The sequence below is a fragment of the Mirounga leonina genome, unplaced genomic scaffold, assembly GCF_011800145.1.
Source record: "Mirounga leonina isolate KUSES-001 unplaced genomic scaffold, KU_Mleo_1.0 Mir_127, whole genome shotgun sequence".
Taxonomy (NCBI): Eukaryota; Metazoa; Chordata; class Mammalia; order Carnivora; family Phocidae; genus Mirounga; species Mirounga leonina.
In genome coordinates, this window is record NW_023270316.1 from 55,527,927 (window position 1) to 55,544,454 (window position 16,528).

The window sequence follows — 16,528 nt, forward strand, 5'->3', positions numbered from 1 at the left end:
CAACAGTTTGTTATACATTGGCTATCTCCTTATCTGGAATATAAATTCCATGGGCACAGGGGCTTTGTTCACCCTTGTATCTCTAGCACCTAGAAGAGGCCCTGGGGCATAGTTGGTTCTTACTTCATGTATTCAGAAGGCATAAAGCCTATCTTCCTCATTCCCACTTCAGTGACTCTTTTTGAGCTTCAGACCTGATTGTTAGCTCACTCTGAATGACTCTAATACTTTGAGATGTTATCACTTATGTATAGTATCCAAATATTACAATATACATTTTTACAAACTTACCATGTAAGTGTTTTTCTTTAAAAGGCTTTATTTTTTAGAGCAGGTCCCAGCAAAACTGAGCAGGAAGTACAGAGATTCCCATACATCTTTTTTCCCTACACCCATGCACAGACTCGCTCACTTCCTACACCTTGCACCACAGTGTCCATTATAGTCAATGAACCTACAATGGCACATCATTATTGCCCAGACTCCATAGGTTGCATTAGGGTTCCCTCTTGGTGTTTTATATTCTATGGGTTTGGAAAATGTATAATGGCATGTGTCTACCATTACTGTTTCATACAGAGTATTTTTACTGCCCTAAAATTCCTCCATGCTCTACCTATTCATCCCTCCTTTATATTGTTTTCATAGTTTTGTCTTATAGTTGGAATGACTCAAGGACTTACGTCATATAGTAGGAATCCTACAATATGTAGACTTCTCAGATTAGCCTCCTTGACGTAGTAATATGAATTTAAGTTTCCTCCATATCTTTCTATGGCTTGATAGCTCATTTCTTTTTAGCACTGAGTAATATTCCATTGTATGGATGTACCAGTTTATTTATCCATTCACCATGTGATCAATTTTTGATATAGATTTTAAATTTATTAGGGGATGGAACTATATATTGTATAGGAATCTCAATGAACCCTAGCAAAAGCCCCAGTTAATCTGCCCTTAACCCACACACTCAAGTGTGCCTCTCTATGTGGAACACATTTTTCTTGCTTGTATTCATGTTGTATATTCTGACAGCTCCCTGATGGTGTGTGTGTATGTCTCACCTGAGCAAAAACCCAGCACAAAAAACACCAACACACTGCCCTACCTACCTCAGTCTTGCTCTGTACCCAGTCTGTATCTATTTCTAATTTCTTCTTATGACGAACAACATGACGGGTTTTTTTGACTTCTGTCACAGACTCCTTGACTGGTGGTGGTTGATTCCATAAATGAAATGTAAAAGTAGATGTATCTGGGGCTGCTCCTGCAGTTCTGGGGTTGAGTAAGTCTGGTAGAGAAGAGAAAGAAAGTTTAGACCTATCTTTCTCAGGGCATCAAAGAGAGTGCGAGGGTTTGAGATATTGGCCATATTCCCCCAAGTAACAAAGGCTGCCCGGTAAGTAGAAAGAGCAAACCTTTGGAGAGAAATGTAGGCGTTGAATTTCCAGCTTTCTCATTTTCTGCATTCATTCATTCGACATATATTTATCAAGAGCCTACAATGTGCCAGCCCAGTGCTAGCTGCCAGACACCATGGTGAAGACCACCTAGGCCAGACTTGGGGATGCTGGGGGTGATCTACCAGCCATGTGCCAATAACCAGTGTGGCTGCTAACTCTGTTCGTTTAAAAAATAGGTGAAAGTGGGGAATCATTAAAAAAAAAAAGGAAACATACTTTAAACATGTTATTTTAACTTAAAACATAAATGTGTATTAGCACACCATTTTAAAATGTACGGCAAGATCTTTGTGGGTGGGTCTGACGATGGGCTGTCTGGTCACGTTCATAACTATCTATAATTTTCAGTTTTGGTAGTTTCTAAATAGTCTGAATGCAGAATCATGGACTAAAAACAAATCCTATCTATTCCCCAATCTTTAATGTTTGTTTTGTTTGCATTTATTTAAAGCAGTTTTTTTAGGGGAGGGGGGTGGGGGAATGGGTAAGCCCAGTGATGGGTATTAAGGAGGGCACGTATTGCATGGAGCACTGGGTGTTATACGAAAACAATGAGTCATGGAACACTACACCAAAAACTAATGATGTAATGTATGGTGATTAACATAACATAATAAAAATTAAAAGATAAATTTCTTTATAACTTGTTATATTAAAAAAATAAAGCCGTTTTTTTTTCAAAAGCTATTTTCTTATTGAGTTTTTTTTAAAAACATTCAACTTAGTTTTCACAGCAACAAGTTTCCTTTTATCATCATTTCCATCCATTTTGATAATAGTTGAATTTTGGAACTAAATGAGGAGGGCAGCTGAGTAAAAATCCCTGCTCCCAGTGACTGCCCGTGGGCCTCAGACAAATAGCTGGAACAGAGGGGCCAGAACAGCTCGGTTCCCTTGGCAACTAACTGGGTCCAGGGGGAAATCAGTTAAGAGAGCTTACTCGGCCCACCACTGTTGGAGGAGGTCAATGGGAGCACGTGACCACTGGTTGACCTCTGACCTAGAGCCAGGTGATCAGAGGCTCCTCACCTGCTCCTCATCCTTGGAATGCCCCTTCCGCCCCGCAGGCCCTTCCCACAGCTGGAGCCATTTTCAAGGACTCCGCCTTGAGAGAGCCGCGTGTAGTCGAGACCGTCTGGCCCACATGCTGGGACTGCACCCAGTGCAGGCCTCTAGGTAAACTTTCAAGACCTGGCGGGCGGATGTGGACATCTACTTGTCTCTCGGCTGCCCAAGATGAGCCTCGGAAGTAAGTTCTCTTGCTTATGGAGACGGCCACCTACTGGTCTGGAGAGGCCTTTCTGGAGTCTCTCCTTGCCCTCCAGGTTCTAATTTCACCCGGGGCCCTTGGCTGGGAGAGCTCGCAGGAAGGGACCCGAGCAGGCCTGGAGGCTGAGACGGCGGGGAGGGTAAGCTTCCAACAGGTGACGGGAATTCCCAGCATCAGCACGGTGCTGTCGAAGGCCACAGTGGGACCGGGTTAGAGGTGACCGGTGACTCCGGGGAGGCAGGCAGGGCATTCCCTTGTTCACTCATTTAGTAAAGATCTACTGTGTACCTGGGTGCCCAGAACTGTCCTCTGTATTGGGGATTGCTGTAGTCCCTGCTCTCCATTCTAGTAGAGGAGGTAGATGCTAAACAAGTGAACGGATATAGCTTACCATGCCGAATGGCTAGGAGTGCTTTGAAGGAAAGCTAAGCAGGGTGAGAAGGGTGGAAGATGTGTGTGTGTGTGCGTGTGTGTGCGTGCGTGTGTGTGCGTGTGCACTCTCATAAAGGGTAGCCAAGGAAACTATTTCTGAGAAGGTGACAGTAAAGCAGAGACCTGAATAAAGTGAGGGAGCAAGCCACAGGGATATTGGAGTGAAGAGTGCTCTGGGCAGAGGAACAGCAAGTACAAAGGCCCTGTGGTAGGGGATGCCTGGCCTATTCCATGAAGAACAAAAAAACCAGTGTGTCTGGAGGGGAAAAAGTGAGAACCTTCTAAGCCACATGAGGAAGGTGGGCATTTTCCGGGAGGCAATGGAGGGCCAATGAGGAGTATTAAAAAGATTATTTGGGAAACAATGCAAAGGAAGGACTGAGAGAGGAGAAGAAGGGAGTCAGGGAGACTAGGGAGAGCTCCTTCCAGGGGAGAGATGAAGGTGCCTGAGGTAGAGTCAGTGAGAAGGGGGGGCGGGCGGTGGGAGATGGGAAAAGGAGAATCTAGGACTATGGCATGTCTAAGGAACTAAAGAGGCCACCAACTAGAGCTCAGAGAGGAAGCTTTTCCTCAGGAATATGACGAGACAGGTGGCAGGGCAGGGTCATTTGGAGACCCGTGTAGGACTGTGAGGAGCACCGTCCTGCTCCAGGGCTTGCTTTTATGACTGATAACGATTTGTCAGAGGGAAAGAGCTGACGGGAGCGCAGCCACAGTTCCTGAGTGTCCATTAGAAATTAATAGAAGACATTTCTGAAGAGGTAAAGATAAAAGAGGACATTTATATGCTCATTTTGTTTCCCTGTCAGAAAGCTAAAATCATGGACACCCTGGTCTGTGCTGTACATCGAGCTCTGCCATTATGAGGGCGAGGCTTAGGCCACCTTTCTGAGCCTCGGTTTCCTTAAAATGGGATTATGCTGTCTACACAGACCTATGGAGTTACTGTGAATAATGCCCGCACGGTGCCGGCCACCGGGAGAGGGTCCATAGATCTGTAGCCTTCACGCGGGGAGCTTTGAATTGTGACGGCTCATGATTCAGGCTGTGTAGTGTTCTCTCACCTCTTTTCCCAGATGAGATGGTTCTGAACAGGAAGGGCTACCTAATTTGAGAGGCCCTGTTGCAAAATGAAAATGCAGGGGTCCTTGTTCTAAAATTATCAAGAATTTCAAGCCAGTGACAGCAGCAGGGCATTAAGCCAAGCACAGGGCCTCTCTAAGTATAGAGCCCCGAGTGACTGATCATAGGTCCCACACCCATGCAGCCAGCCTGGGCTCGGAAAGCGGAGTGTGCAGAGACATGGGTCTGTGTGCCTGGAATGGGGAATGGTCTGCATATCGGAAGTAAATGAGTTTGTATCTCAAAAGAGGCTGGGAGATTTCTTTGGGACTGGTAACAACCAGGACGTGGAGGGGTTGCCTTTTATCTATTTGAAATGTTGCTTTTTTTGTATAAAAAAGGTCAAACCTTCGAGGCTTCAGTTGTCCAGAGGAGCAGGGAGTTCGCAAGGGTGGGGGTGCGGCACTATGGGAATCCGGCCATTATCAAATCTCATTTTCCAATTGGAAGTCATACCCTGGCCATGTGACAGCAGAGTATCCTGGTAGGCCTTAATTTCCCAAAGGAGAAAAAAATCATGCATGCCTACACCCATCAAACAAAACAAAACAAAACAAAACACTTATTGAGTGCCTACTGGGTGCTTTGCTTGAGGTGCCAAGGGATGAAAGACACAGGTGTCTACAGCCCAGAGGGAACAGAACTATGAGCAGTAGACAAATACAGCATCACAAGTGGAAGAGATGTTTGTTGTGTTTTGGCAGCTGAGCATCTGAACCCCCCTCCTTGTTTTGGGGGCACCCCACTGTGTGAGTATTGGTGGAAGGCAGGGCCTTCCCACTATGGAAACTGAAGGTAGCCATTCCTTCTTCTCCTTGCCTCCTAACTCCAGTGAGGACACGAGACCTAGGCTTAGAAGGCCCCCACTTTCTCTTCTCCAGACCCACTGGCCTTTTGTTGTTCATTGAACATGCCAAGGGGATGAGCACCAGGTTTGGCCTGAGAGGTCTTGGGCAGAATGTGGCTTGTGCCCACACAATGGCTAGATGATCTCAGGTAAGTCTCCTTGCCTCCCTGAGCCTTCGCTTCTTTATCCTGCTTCACATGGTTAGGAAGATCCGTTTGAATCAGAGAGAGTATGTGAGAGTAGCTAGTCCACAGCAGTTACTCCCGAAGAGTGAGGTCAGGGGCATGAATCAGTACTGGGGGACTGGAACATGATCTTAGGAAGGAATCTGAGGCTCCGTGAGAAAAAGCACCAGGACTGGTTAGCTATGTCTGCCGTGGGTATTCTCGCCATTTCTATGTTAGTTGGATTTAGTCATCTGAAAGATATGTGGTGGCTTTGAGTTTCTGAATGAATTAGCCTCATGGCTTAGGCTCGTGGTCCAAGTTTTCCACAATTAGACTTAAAAACACTGGCAACCTCCATGATTGGCAAATCTTAACAGCTGGACCTCAGATGTCTTCCGTGTCTGGTAAAGGGGCTAATTCTTCCCCAAACTGTGTGTTAAGAATCTAGATAGCCCCTCAAATCTAGGTTAGATGCCTTCCTATGGGGCTCCATAGCCTCCTCTTCCTACTATAGCACTTAACCCTTGTGTATGTGCATCCCCTCGCTTTCTTATCTATCCTCACCCACACCCCCCCAAAAAGGATAAGGTGGCCCCAGGCTGTGTCCATCTTGCTTGATATTTTATCCCTGGCAGCTAGGACCTTGCTAACCCAGCAGGTGCGCAAGCTAGGCAAGGAGCATTTCTGCCTCCTTTAGGGTACATGGCAGAAGGTGAGAGGCAGCCAGATGCCCACAGGAGAGCCGATCACGGGATGGAAACTGGGAAAGCGGTCCTTACTTTCACGTTTCTTCATAATCCAGAGGATCGTTGTCTTGTATTTTTCAAAGTTTTTCTTCAACCTAAAAGGAATGTGAATTACCTTTAAAAGCTGGGACTAAATTCATGTGTACACGTCTTGCTACACAGTGTAGACAATGCTGGAGCCTGCTGGGTGTTTCTCATAGTTGAAAAATCAGGCCCATTGCTCTGCTTTTGGACTCTGTTTTTCTTCCAGTCAGTACTCAGGAATAAAGGGACAGCACATGGTATTCACTCAGTGCTTGCCTCCTGGACTCTAAGCTGACTCCCAAACCCTTCAAAATGAATTCAACAAGGGTCATCTCGGGAGCTAGACAGGGCTGGGAGGTCCAAATGCAAGCCTGGGTCTATGAGTTAAGCTTGCGCCGTTTGATCTTTCAATGGCTTGTACATATCCCAGTGAAGGTTGCATTTGGAAATAGCTGGGAGGAATAGCATTGGACAGTCACTCGAGAACCCTTTGCATGTAGTGGAAACATTTCAAATTATCTTATTCAAAATGACTTATCATGAAAGCCACACTGAGGCACAGCTCTTCAAAATGATCAAGCCCTTACCCCCCCCCCCCCCTTGAATGTCAATATACAAAGCAAGTCATCTTGGGACTTCAATGGCTTGGGCTGTTTTACTTCCAAATAAGGGTGGTCTCCAGCATGCTTCCTGGTTCTCAGATCACAGCTCCTTTGAAAGGGAATGTGCTGGAAGGAGTGAGCTTCCCAGGCTTAACTGGATCTGAGAAGAAGGCTTTTGACAGGACAGATTTTAAAGTTCTCAGTTCTGCAATAGACGTACAGGAGGCCTGAATGTGCACCTTGCTTGCTAAGGTTTCTGGTAGTTGGATAAAAGAAAATCAAGTTTCCACGCACCACAGACTGGATGTACAAACGGAGTTCAGGAGCATTTTGTGATCTGGGACCATGACAACTAGAAAGACTTGGTGCCAGCAAGTCTGCAATAACCTTATTGTTCCCCACTCCAGTTGGGGATTCTGGCCATGACCCCCAGTTCGGTGCAGCGCATGGTTTTTCCCACTCTGGGGAGCATGGAAGAGCATTAGCTAACCTATGATGAAGCTAGGAATTTCTTGTCAGATGGCTAGGACCTTGATCCCCCATTGTCCCCTCTCCTACAAGGCCAGGGCTCTGAGCCTTGCTCCCCAGACTTCTGTATAATCTCATGGTCCCTCCAAGACTTTTCTTGCCCTGGATTTCCAACCTCTGTCACTGTCAGCCTTTGATACTATCCCGAACCTCCCATGCTTGTAGATTTCCTTGCTCTTGACTTTTGGCAGCCAGATCATTCTGTTCACCTGCCCACTGAGCTTGCGCTTGCTCTTGTACCTGCTCTTTTGACTCAGACCCGCCTGGCCCTGGCCTTGCTCTTTTCTCTGTGATGGCCCAATTTAGACTTCCCCTGCTGTTACTGCTAGCCTGCCTGAACCCACTGACCAATAGCTTGATCTCTCCTGTCACTTACATAATTCCCAGTTTCCTTCTGGTTTCACTCTCCAGAATTCCGGTCATGGGGACGTCAATATCCTCTTCCTGTTCTTTGCGGGCCGCCATTTCTTTGAGCATGGTCCTAAACACTGCCTGATAGGAGCTGCCGAGAAGCTACAAAAGGAACAGAATGAAACACCCAGAAAAGGGGACTTAACGGCTTACCACTGAAGCACTTTTCTGACTCCCAAAGGTGCCAGGTGACATTTCACCATGCTATTAGAAAAACACAAACAGGGCGCCTGGGTGGCTCAGTTGGTTAAGCGACTGCCTTCGGCTCAGGTCATGATCCTGGAGTCCCGGGATCAAGTCCCGCATCGGGCTCCCTGCTCAGCAGGGAGTCTGCTTCTCCCTTTGACCCTCTTCCCTCTCGTGCTCTCTCTCATTCTCTCTTTCTCAAGTAAATAAATAAAATCTTTAAAAAAAAAAAAAAAGAAAAACACAAACAGTGGGAACAGTAGTGTGGCTAGCAAGATTTGTTTTAAAGAATATTTCCATTATCCTCATACTCCTCACTCCCTAGTTCGCTCCAGGTTTGTTTGTTTAACAGCCGTATGCCAACAAATCTTTTCAGAGCATGAAACTACCCTTTTTCCAAATGTGGAGATGGTTATAGAGCATAAAGACGCTTCCACGATTTACGAGCACACCAGGCTTTCTGAGTTGCAGGAAAGGCCTGGCAGGAATGGTTGCTTATTTAGTGAAGGATGGCAGTCTTCAGGAAGGCGGGGTAGCACCTAATATGATATAAAAGTGGACAATTCTGTATTTAGAGATTCTTCCAAAGTAATCATGTTGCAAGCTGCCTTTTGATTTTGTAAGTTGGAGCATTCTATCCTAAGTCTGTGAAGCTAATAACCACGACTGACTCATAGATGGGTCCTCACGGAAGTTTCTTTTCTGGATCCCTTTTGACAGAAGGTGAAATTTGGCTTGCTGTCGAAGAAAACCATGGCACTTTCATGTTGCCCTGCTCACCTACAAGTTGAGGTTGTTATGGTGGTTGGTCAACACCTGATCATGTATAGCATGTCATTAACGTATTAGCCTCCTATAGTAAGTGGAAGGCTGACATATCCAAAGTTGCGTGTGGGCTGGGACAAATATAAGAATGTAGCTTGTGGTTGGCCAGATTTTCTAGGTTGGGGGACAAGCTGGGGTGCCCCTGTCTGGCTTGCCCAATTCCCAGCCTCTGCATACCCCTGTCCCATTGCTGGTGCTAATTAAACGAGCAGGCTATTACAGGAGGTGGCTCTGATGTGGTGGGGCTTAGGTGAGCAAACCAGAATCTTAGCCTATATGAGATGTCTCAACGTTATGCATCGAAAACTAAGGACAACCGATCACAAACAGCCAATTAGGTGTTAAGTGATGGCCAATCAAAAATGTCCTTGCTCTGCTTCTGCCTCTTCTTTATAGAAGCCTCTCCCCAGCTCCAGCCAGTGGAGTGCTCCTGTCACATGGAGCCCTCCCAGTGCGCTGGGCGCAACCACACGGGCGAGGTCTCCCTTCTGCCTGTGACTGCAGCTCCGTCCGGCTGCCACGGAGAACCTCAGCTGACGGGTGTGCTGACGGGTTCTGAATAATTCAGGTTTCTAATTAAAACAATTCCTTGAGATTTCAGCTCTTGCTGAAAAATCTTCCTAAAATGCCTGAGCTTACTTTCCTGTCTTAGTAAGTCCAATGAGGTGAATTTGAGTTCCAGAAATTGTGTTTTCTCCCTTTAATGTGGTTTTTCAGTATTTGAAAACCAATTCTCATTAATATAATGTATACAGAAGCAAGTGTGGACAGCAAGAAATTTAGGGCTAAATATGAACTGAGACCAGAAAATTTCCCAATTAAATAATTAAAAAAGAACCCAAACTAGCTTTTTTTTTTTTTTTCCACTTTTTCTATTGTAAATTTAGAAAAATATATCTGCTTAATTTTGAGTTCTGGGGACACAAGATTTCACTCTTGTGATTGTAGTTAGTACCTGGAATCCTGAGAAAGTTTCTTAGCCATAACAGAAAGGATGCATACTAATGTTTTCACCCGCATCAACATGCACTGTAAGTCTTAGAAGTAAGTTGACACAGGAAGTTAGAGGCACCAGCCGGTAAAATATTCATGCAGGAAAGACAACGTAGCAAACTGTAGAGGTAAGGCTTACTCAAACTATTATGACTTCCCATCTTCTGTCTGGTTACGGGCTCCAGCCAGGGAAAGGACGTCCCTTGATGCTCGGGGCTGGTTCTGCGCCCCTCTGCGGGTGGTGGCAGCAGGCGACAGATCTGGGGAGGGTCATCTGCCGCTGGTTGCCGTGGTGTTTGCTTGCGTGGCAGAGGCTGATGACTACGGTGTCTGTCTTGCCAGGCTGCCCCGTTCTTGGTTTCCTGGTCAGAGACAGCAGGTGTTTCTTGAGGCTTTTGTTGTCTGTGCCTGTTGGGGTTTCTGAGTTGCTGTCTTTCAACACTTCATCGCCAGGAATAGATGAAGCAGAACGAAAACTCAGGGAACTCACCGCCATGACATTCCTTGGGTCCTGCGTTTCCTAGCCAGTCTCACTTCTGTCCACCTTTCAGAAGCTTCTTCTGTTTGTTTTATAGATGACGTCTAGGGTTTTAAGCTGTGCTAAGTGGGAAAAGTACATCTACTCCATCTTTCTGGAATTGAACTTCATTTTTCTTGAATGTTTCTACAAAGACTGATTTGCCTTGATATCTAGATAAATGAAATGTTTTGTTTTGTGCTCTGCCGCCTTTAAAAGTGATCTGGAGGGTGTTTATATTACCAGCAGGGCTCTGAAAGTAGGGCCGTGGAATGCTACATTTGGTTTTCTTCTGACCCACTTTGATGTAATATGTGTCATTCATACCTACTTCTGTTTTAAGAAAAGCTCTCTTGGGCTGTGAGAACAATGGAGTGAAGCTAGGAATCCCTGCGCTCTAGAGGCAGTTCCTGCCTGGCCTCGGGCCACCCTGCTCCAACATCTGGAGGAAGGTGGTCTTGAGTTTTTTACTTACCTTGTCATCTATGTTCTCAGCTTCCAGTGAGTCAATGGGCTCACTTAATAAATCGTTCCAAAAGTTCTCTTTGGTAACAAAATCCAAGACTTTTGATTTTGGAAGGCACAGCAGAAGGAAAGGCATTTGGAAAAAGAACCATAACAAGGAACAGACAAAAACAAAACCAAAAGGAAACAGAGTTATGGCATTTATCCTTGCCTGTTTAAATAAAAATGCATGCATCATTGTTAAGACTTGAAGTAAATTCACCAAATTACCCAAAATTCAACTTGGGGATATTAATAAAATAGGAATCAAAGGGTCAGTTTCAGTGGCTGACTTGAGAAAGTATGTGTTCATGATGGATGGCAAAGGTTTACCTGACAAAGTGACATCTGAGTGGGTCCCGAATGAAGGAAATGAGCAAGCAGGCAGATAACTGGGAAAGAACATTCCTGGCAGGAGGCTAGGAGGTGCAAAGGCCCAGCAGTGACAGTGGGTGGGAGTGCGGTTGACATAATTGACAAACTGTAAGAGGCACAATATGTCTGGAGAGGAGTGAGTGTGGAGGGTAGCAGGAGCAGAAATGGGGTGGGGTACAGGATCAGCTCACAGAGGACCTTGCAGGCTGTGGGAAGGATTTTAGTTTTATTATGGGAGGCATCTATTCCAAGTGTGATTTTTCTCTTGGGAATCCTGAGAAATATTCCTATCTCTTGCCAGTTTTGTAAAAAAATTGCCGATTTCTACACTTGCATATGGTTCATAATTGCGAATTAAAGCACGTGAGATGTATTCTCAAGCCAGTAAGCTCATAAAAAGTCCTCCAGAGAGCAAATGCCTTTGTTCTCAAGGTCAGCTACAGCCTGCTGACTCTGGGCTAGGAGAGGGGCTTAGAGCCTCCAGTGTTGACGGGCTGCAAATTGAATCAAGGAATTGATCATTACAACTTGGGCCCCATCTCCTGCTCCCGGGAAGCTGTGGCTCTTGAGGCGGGAGCTCAGAGGACTGGCTCTCACAGAGTCATTGGGCCCCTGGGGAAATGAGAGCAGCCCCTTTAAGCTGGCCCATCCAGACAGCCCTGAAAATCCACCAGGTCGGTGCAGGGCTGACTTAGTCTGGCTGATTTTGTGTCTCTAGGACACCTTTGGAGGTGGAGAAGCAACATTCTTCGTGATCTCTGTACACGTGAACTTCGCACTCCTTCCCAATTTTGGTTCAGTGATAAAAACTCTGTTGGGATAGAGAATGCTACTCGGCTGGATCTGCCTACCGACACCGGGCTCTGGGGCCTTTCCGCCTGCACACCCCCTACCCCAGCTTTGGTTCGTTTCTGACAGAAACCTGACATATCTGTGATAGACCCTGTGCTGAGAGGACTTTCTAGCAATTCATTCTGTTAGTTCTTGCACGCACCCTGGGGTCCTCAGGACTGGCAAGGCACCGGGGCCTTTCAGCTCGATTCCAAAAACACTGTTTGTCCCCAGACTGCCTGCCTGCCACGGAAACAGTGGAGAAAAGTTTTGAAAAGATGTTCAGGAAAACCTGATAAGAATCCACGGGAATTCCAGCAAGCTCTGAGGAGGACGGTCCTTTTGGGTGTCACTGGGGAGGAGAGGGGAAGGAACTGGGAGAACAGGTCGGGACAGACTGAGGGGCAGCACCTCCCACATAAGATTCTTTGAGTAAGTGCCTGCCCTACCTTGAGGACAAGAGTCTGGCTCTGGCCCTAAGAGCTCAGCAAATCCCCATCATTTGTGATTGCCCTATTTTAATACGGCTTTCTTGAATAGTAACTATGTAGTTAATTGGAGGGAACCCAAACTAGGTGTTTATCAAGGGAAGAAGGTGACAGGGCAGTCCTGAATACTGAATGGCACTGCTCAGAAGTGTTCGATTCAACATAATAATTAACCTTATTAACATCAATGGGCACTGTCTACATGTCAAGATAAGCACAGTAAATATGCAGTAACAGCCATAACTGGGGCTGAATGAGAAGGAAAAGCTTTCTGCCTAATTAACTTTTCCTTTGCGGATTTCTGTCAACTTCTACCTTTGTTCTAGTGAGATCATTATCTTCCCCTGAAGTGGCTCTACCCGAGGGCTGGTGCGGGCAGGGGAAGTGACAGGCCCTTGAGTGGTGTCACCCAACCCCTTATCTGTGTAATGGGAACAATAGACTTGTCTTCAGGGTGGCCCACCAGAGTGCTACCATAAGTAAATGCCAGGCATACAGGATTCCCTCAAGTAGGGTGTGTCTTCTCTGCATCTGATCAAGAACAAATCTTAATTTTTCTCCATCCAATCAGTGCCTCTCTTCTAATGGTTTTTCCTGACAGAACCATAGTTCCTGAATGTGGGAGAGATGTTTGAGCTGTGTGTATCTGCCCTGTAGGGCAGATCCCCACATTGTAGATGAGGAAAGGGAGGGGAGAAGCAGTAAAGGACTAGCCCCGGGGCCAGCTCTGAAGAACGAGCAAGCCAGCTCCGCTGACAAATAGGCACATAGAGGAGACTGTCCAGTTTTCACCTCCTCGACCTCTCCTGTAGTAAATTCCTTTTTAGCCTCCACAGGTGGGTGGAGGGCTTGGCTCTGGTCTGGTGATTGTTATGGGCACAAATCTATAAGCTTTTCTCAAACCTTGCTACTCAAAATGTGGTCCATGTGATGATCAGCAGCAGTAGCCGCTGCTGGGAGCTTGTGAGAAATACAGACCTACTGAACCAGAATCTGCATTTTAACAAGATCTCCAGGTGGTCATTCTTTTATTTATTTGACAGAGAGAGAGAGAGCACAAGCAGCGGGAGCTGAAGGCAAAGGGAGAAGCAGGCTCCTCATTGAGCAGGGAGCCCGATGCGGGACTTGATCCCAGGACCCTGAGCCAAAGGCAGATGCTTAACTGACTGAGCCACCCAGATGTCCCCCCCCCCCAGATGATGATTCTGTACATTAAAGTTTGAGCAGCATGGCTCTAAACTCTCCGTGGGAATGGAATAAGATGAAGAAAATTCCATCGGTCAGTACTCTTCTGGGGGTGGTGGGGCGGTGGGTGGGATGCTTTGTCTAGAATCTGAGAGTTCATTTGATAAGCCACCATGTTTGTAAGCCCCCACCATGCTGAAAGACAAGAGACTGCAGTCCCTAAATTGTTTTCTAACAGGATGGGCCTGGTTAACTGTGGGGCTTTTGTTTTATGGAGTGATAGGTGTAAGATGGGATTTTGCCACCATAAGGATTCTCTCCTTTCTCTTCATAGGATTCAATTAACCCCTCCTTAGTAAAGAATTAAAAGTCTTTAAAGGTACCATTTGTAGGGCTCCAATTTATTCCCTATCAAGGTGCTGCTGGATAAGTCTCTTTGGAGGGGCCCATGCATCCCAATCAAGTCCTGCTGTCTAGACCTCAGGTAGCCCAGCAATTGACTGGACCCTCTTTAAATGTGGGGGTCCCTAGACCAGAGCTCTTGAGTATAGAGATGGACTTCTGTCCCAGGTCATTCTGTCTCACTCCAGAGACCCTTTCTCTACTTCTTATTCTATCCCTCTTCTTCAGGAAAGGACATCGAAGCCCATCCAAGTTCAGGGGCTGTGTACCCAGCATGTCCCTAATTCCTCTCTAGGACTTGGTGCAAGCTGGACCAACAAGGGACCCACTCTCCTGGGGCACTATCCCCAGCCCAGGACACTCTGCAGGGAACAGGGATCTTTGGATATGTTATGTTGGGTGCTTACCATTTTCTTCCCCGTGAGAAAAATCAGGGATAACATACACTGAAAAAGAATAAGAACAATTATTAATAGGATGTGGTATGGTGAACTTATGAGGACTTTTTTTTTTTTTTTTAAGATTTTATTTGTCAGAGAGAAAGAGCACAAGCGGGGGGGGGGGGGAAGGGGCAGAGGGAAAGGGAGAAGCATGTTCCTCACTGCGCAAGGAGCCCAATGTGGGACTACAACCCAGGACCCTGGGATCATGACCTGAGCTGAAGGCAGACACTTAATTGACTGAGCCACCCAGGCATTCCTTATCCAGACCTTTTGGTCCCTGAGGGAATCAATTTAAAAAGCACCTCCTAATAGCTGGGGGAGACAAGGTGGAGATCATGTGTTTTGGGATAAGTAGCTTCCATAAACTTCAGCAGTTTGAGGCCTGTTGCTTACGCACAACAAATATTGATTTCCCTCCCTTTGTTCGTATTTCATCTTGCGCATTAGAATTTAAGTTCTGAATACAACATAGTGATTCAACAACTCTATATGTTCTGCTCTGCTCACCACAAGCGTGGCTACCATCTGTCAGAGGGTGTGATGGTTTTGTCCATCTTATATCCTGCCCGGTATGCAGTAGATGTACAATAAATGTCTGTAGGTATACAGTAAGTGTCATGGAATAAGCTGAGTATGGGTAACCTATTATCTTTCCTTCAATAATTCCAGTGGTAAATACTGTTTCCTCCCTCTTCAAAATTCAATTTTAATTCAAATTTGAAAGCATTTTGACCCTTTGGCTCAGTTTCTTCCCTGGGCCCTAAGCCTTGCGTCAAGCCCTGGAAATAACGCCTTAGCCGCAGGACTTAATTAAGATTGCTTTAGTCTAAAATGGTCAAAAGAGGTCTCTCTTTGGCTGGGGGCAGGCTAATTCTGTTTTTCTTACCTTCCCGTGGATGGATCTGTAACTTCTGCAAGTCATTTAAAATCATCATAAAATTATAAAATTTAAATACCTTCTGAACCCGACTTTAAAGAGGATAGCGTGGTTATTGACATTTCTTGTCCTGTTTTCATTTTTGATTTTCCAGGTGCTGTTAGAAGACAGAAGAAGGTGACCATTTAGCGATTTTAACCTCACCCTTTGCAGGGGGTTAATATCAGACATTTAGGGCCTAAGGTTCTTCCTTGGTGCCCCAAGCTGATCCGCAGAGGGGAGGAGCGGCTTGGAGGGCACTGAGGCCATGTCTGGATGCGTCCCCTGCCTCGCCTCCTGTCTAGTTTCGCTAACTTACCGCAGGACAGCAATAAAGCAGTGGTCGGGAGATGCAGCCCTCTGCGGCCCTCTCCTCTGGTCACCATGGGCCAGCTGGGCTCCTCAGGATCGACGGAATGGCTGGGGTTTGGGGGGTAGATTTTAGAGCTCCAAGTGGCTCCGAGGCCATGTGGAGACTTGAATGGGGCTATGCCCGTCCCTACAGGAAGCGGGTGTCTCCGCTCTTCAATCAGTGGTTGCTGGCTGGGAAGCCAGAGGGCTGTAGCACAGATCCGCTAAGATAGGCAGCGGGAGGCTACTGTATTTTTTGAGAATTTTGTAAGTTCTTGGCTACCGTTATTTTATGTCTTCTGGAATTCTGTAGCCCCTGTTCCTTTTTTTTTAAAGATTTTATTTATTTGACAGAGAGACACAGCGAGAGAGGGAGCACAAGCAGGGGGAGTGGGAGAGAGAGAAGCAGGCTTCCCACAGAGCAGGGAGCCCGATGCGGGGCTCGATCCCAGGACCCTGGGACCATGACCTGAGCCGAAGGCAGACGCTTAACGACTGAGCCATCCAGGCGCCCCACCATTTCATTTTCTTAACATGTTTCCCTTCAGGGCACACGCAGAGAGCCAGGTCTCATCTTTGTGTGGCAGGTGGTCAGATATTTGAAGGCAATCCTAGCTCAGAGCCATGGGTCCTCCAGGCTAACCATCGCCCTTCACTTCAACAGTTCTGGGCATGACGTAGTGCCCAGGTCCGCCTCCCGCCACTCTCTTCCCCCAGTCCGCTCCGAGCTCTCCTGGAGGGCGGCAGCCCCCACACTGAATGGGTGGCCCGGGGCTGGCCCTCCAATGCAGGCTAAAGCACGACTGCTTTCCCTTCACGTAAACGTTAGCTTCTCTGGCACTCACCTCGGTCATACCGCTGACTTACTGAACTTGTGGATGAGTAAAGTATATACAACAA

The 16,528-nt window shown here is 46.6% G+C and overlaps 1 protein-coding gene across 1 annotated transcript in view; it reads right to left on the reverse strand.

Annotated features, from left to right (window-relative positions):
• ERICH6B (glutamate rich 6B) overlaps positions 1–16,528 on the reverse strand; it is a 39,409-nt gene that overhangs the window by 9,728 nt on the left and 13,153 nt on the right. Inside the window, exons 7-12 of the mRNA XM_035003804.1 lie at positions 14,326–14,364; positions 10,609–10,697; positions 7,578–7,714; positions 6,081–6,142; positions 2,449–2,463; positions 1,113–1,255 (exon numbers count right to left, since the gene is read on the reverse strand). Of these exons, the coding sequence (XP_034859695.1) occupies positions 1,113–1,255; positions 2,449–2,463; positions 6,081–6,142; positions 7,578–7,714; positions 10,609–10,697; positions 14,326–14,364 (485 nt within the window). The remainder of the gene's footprint in view (positions 1–1,112; positions 1,256–2,448; positions 2,464–6,080; positions 6,143–7,577; positions 7,715–10,608; positions 10,698–14,325; positions 14,365–16,528) is intronic.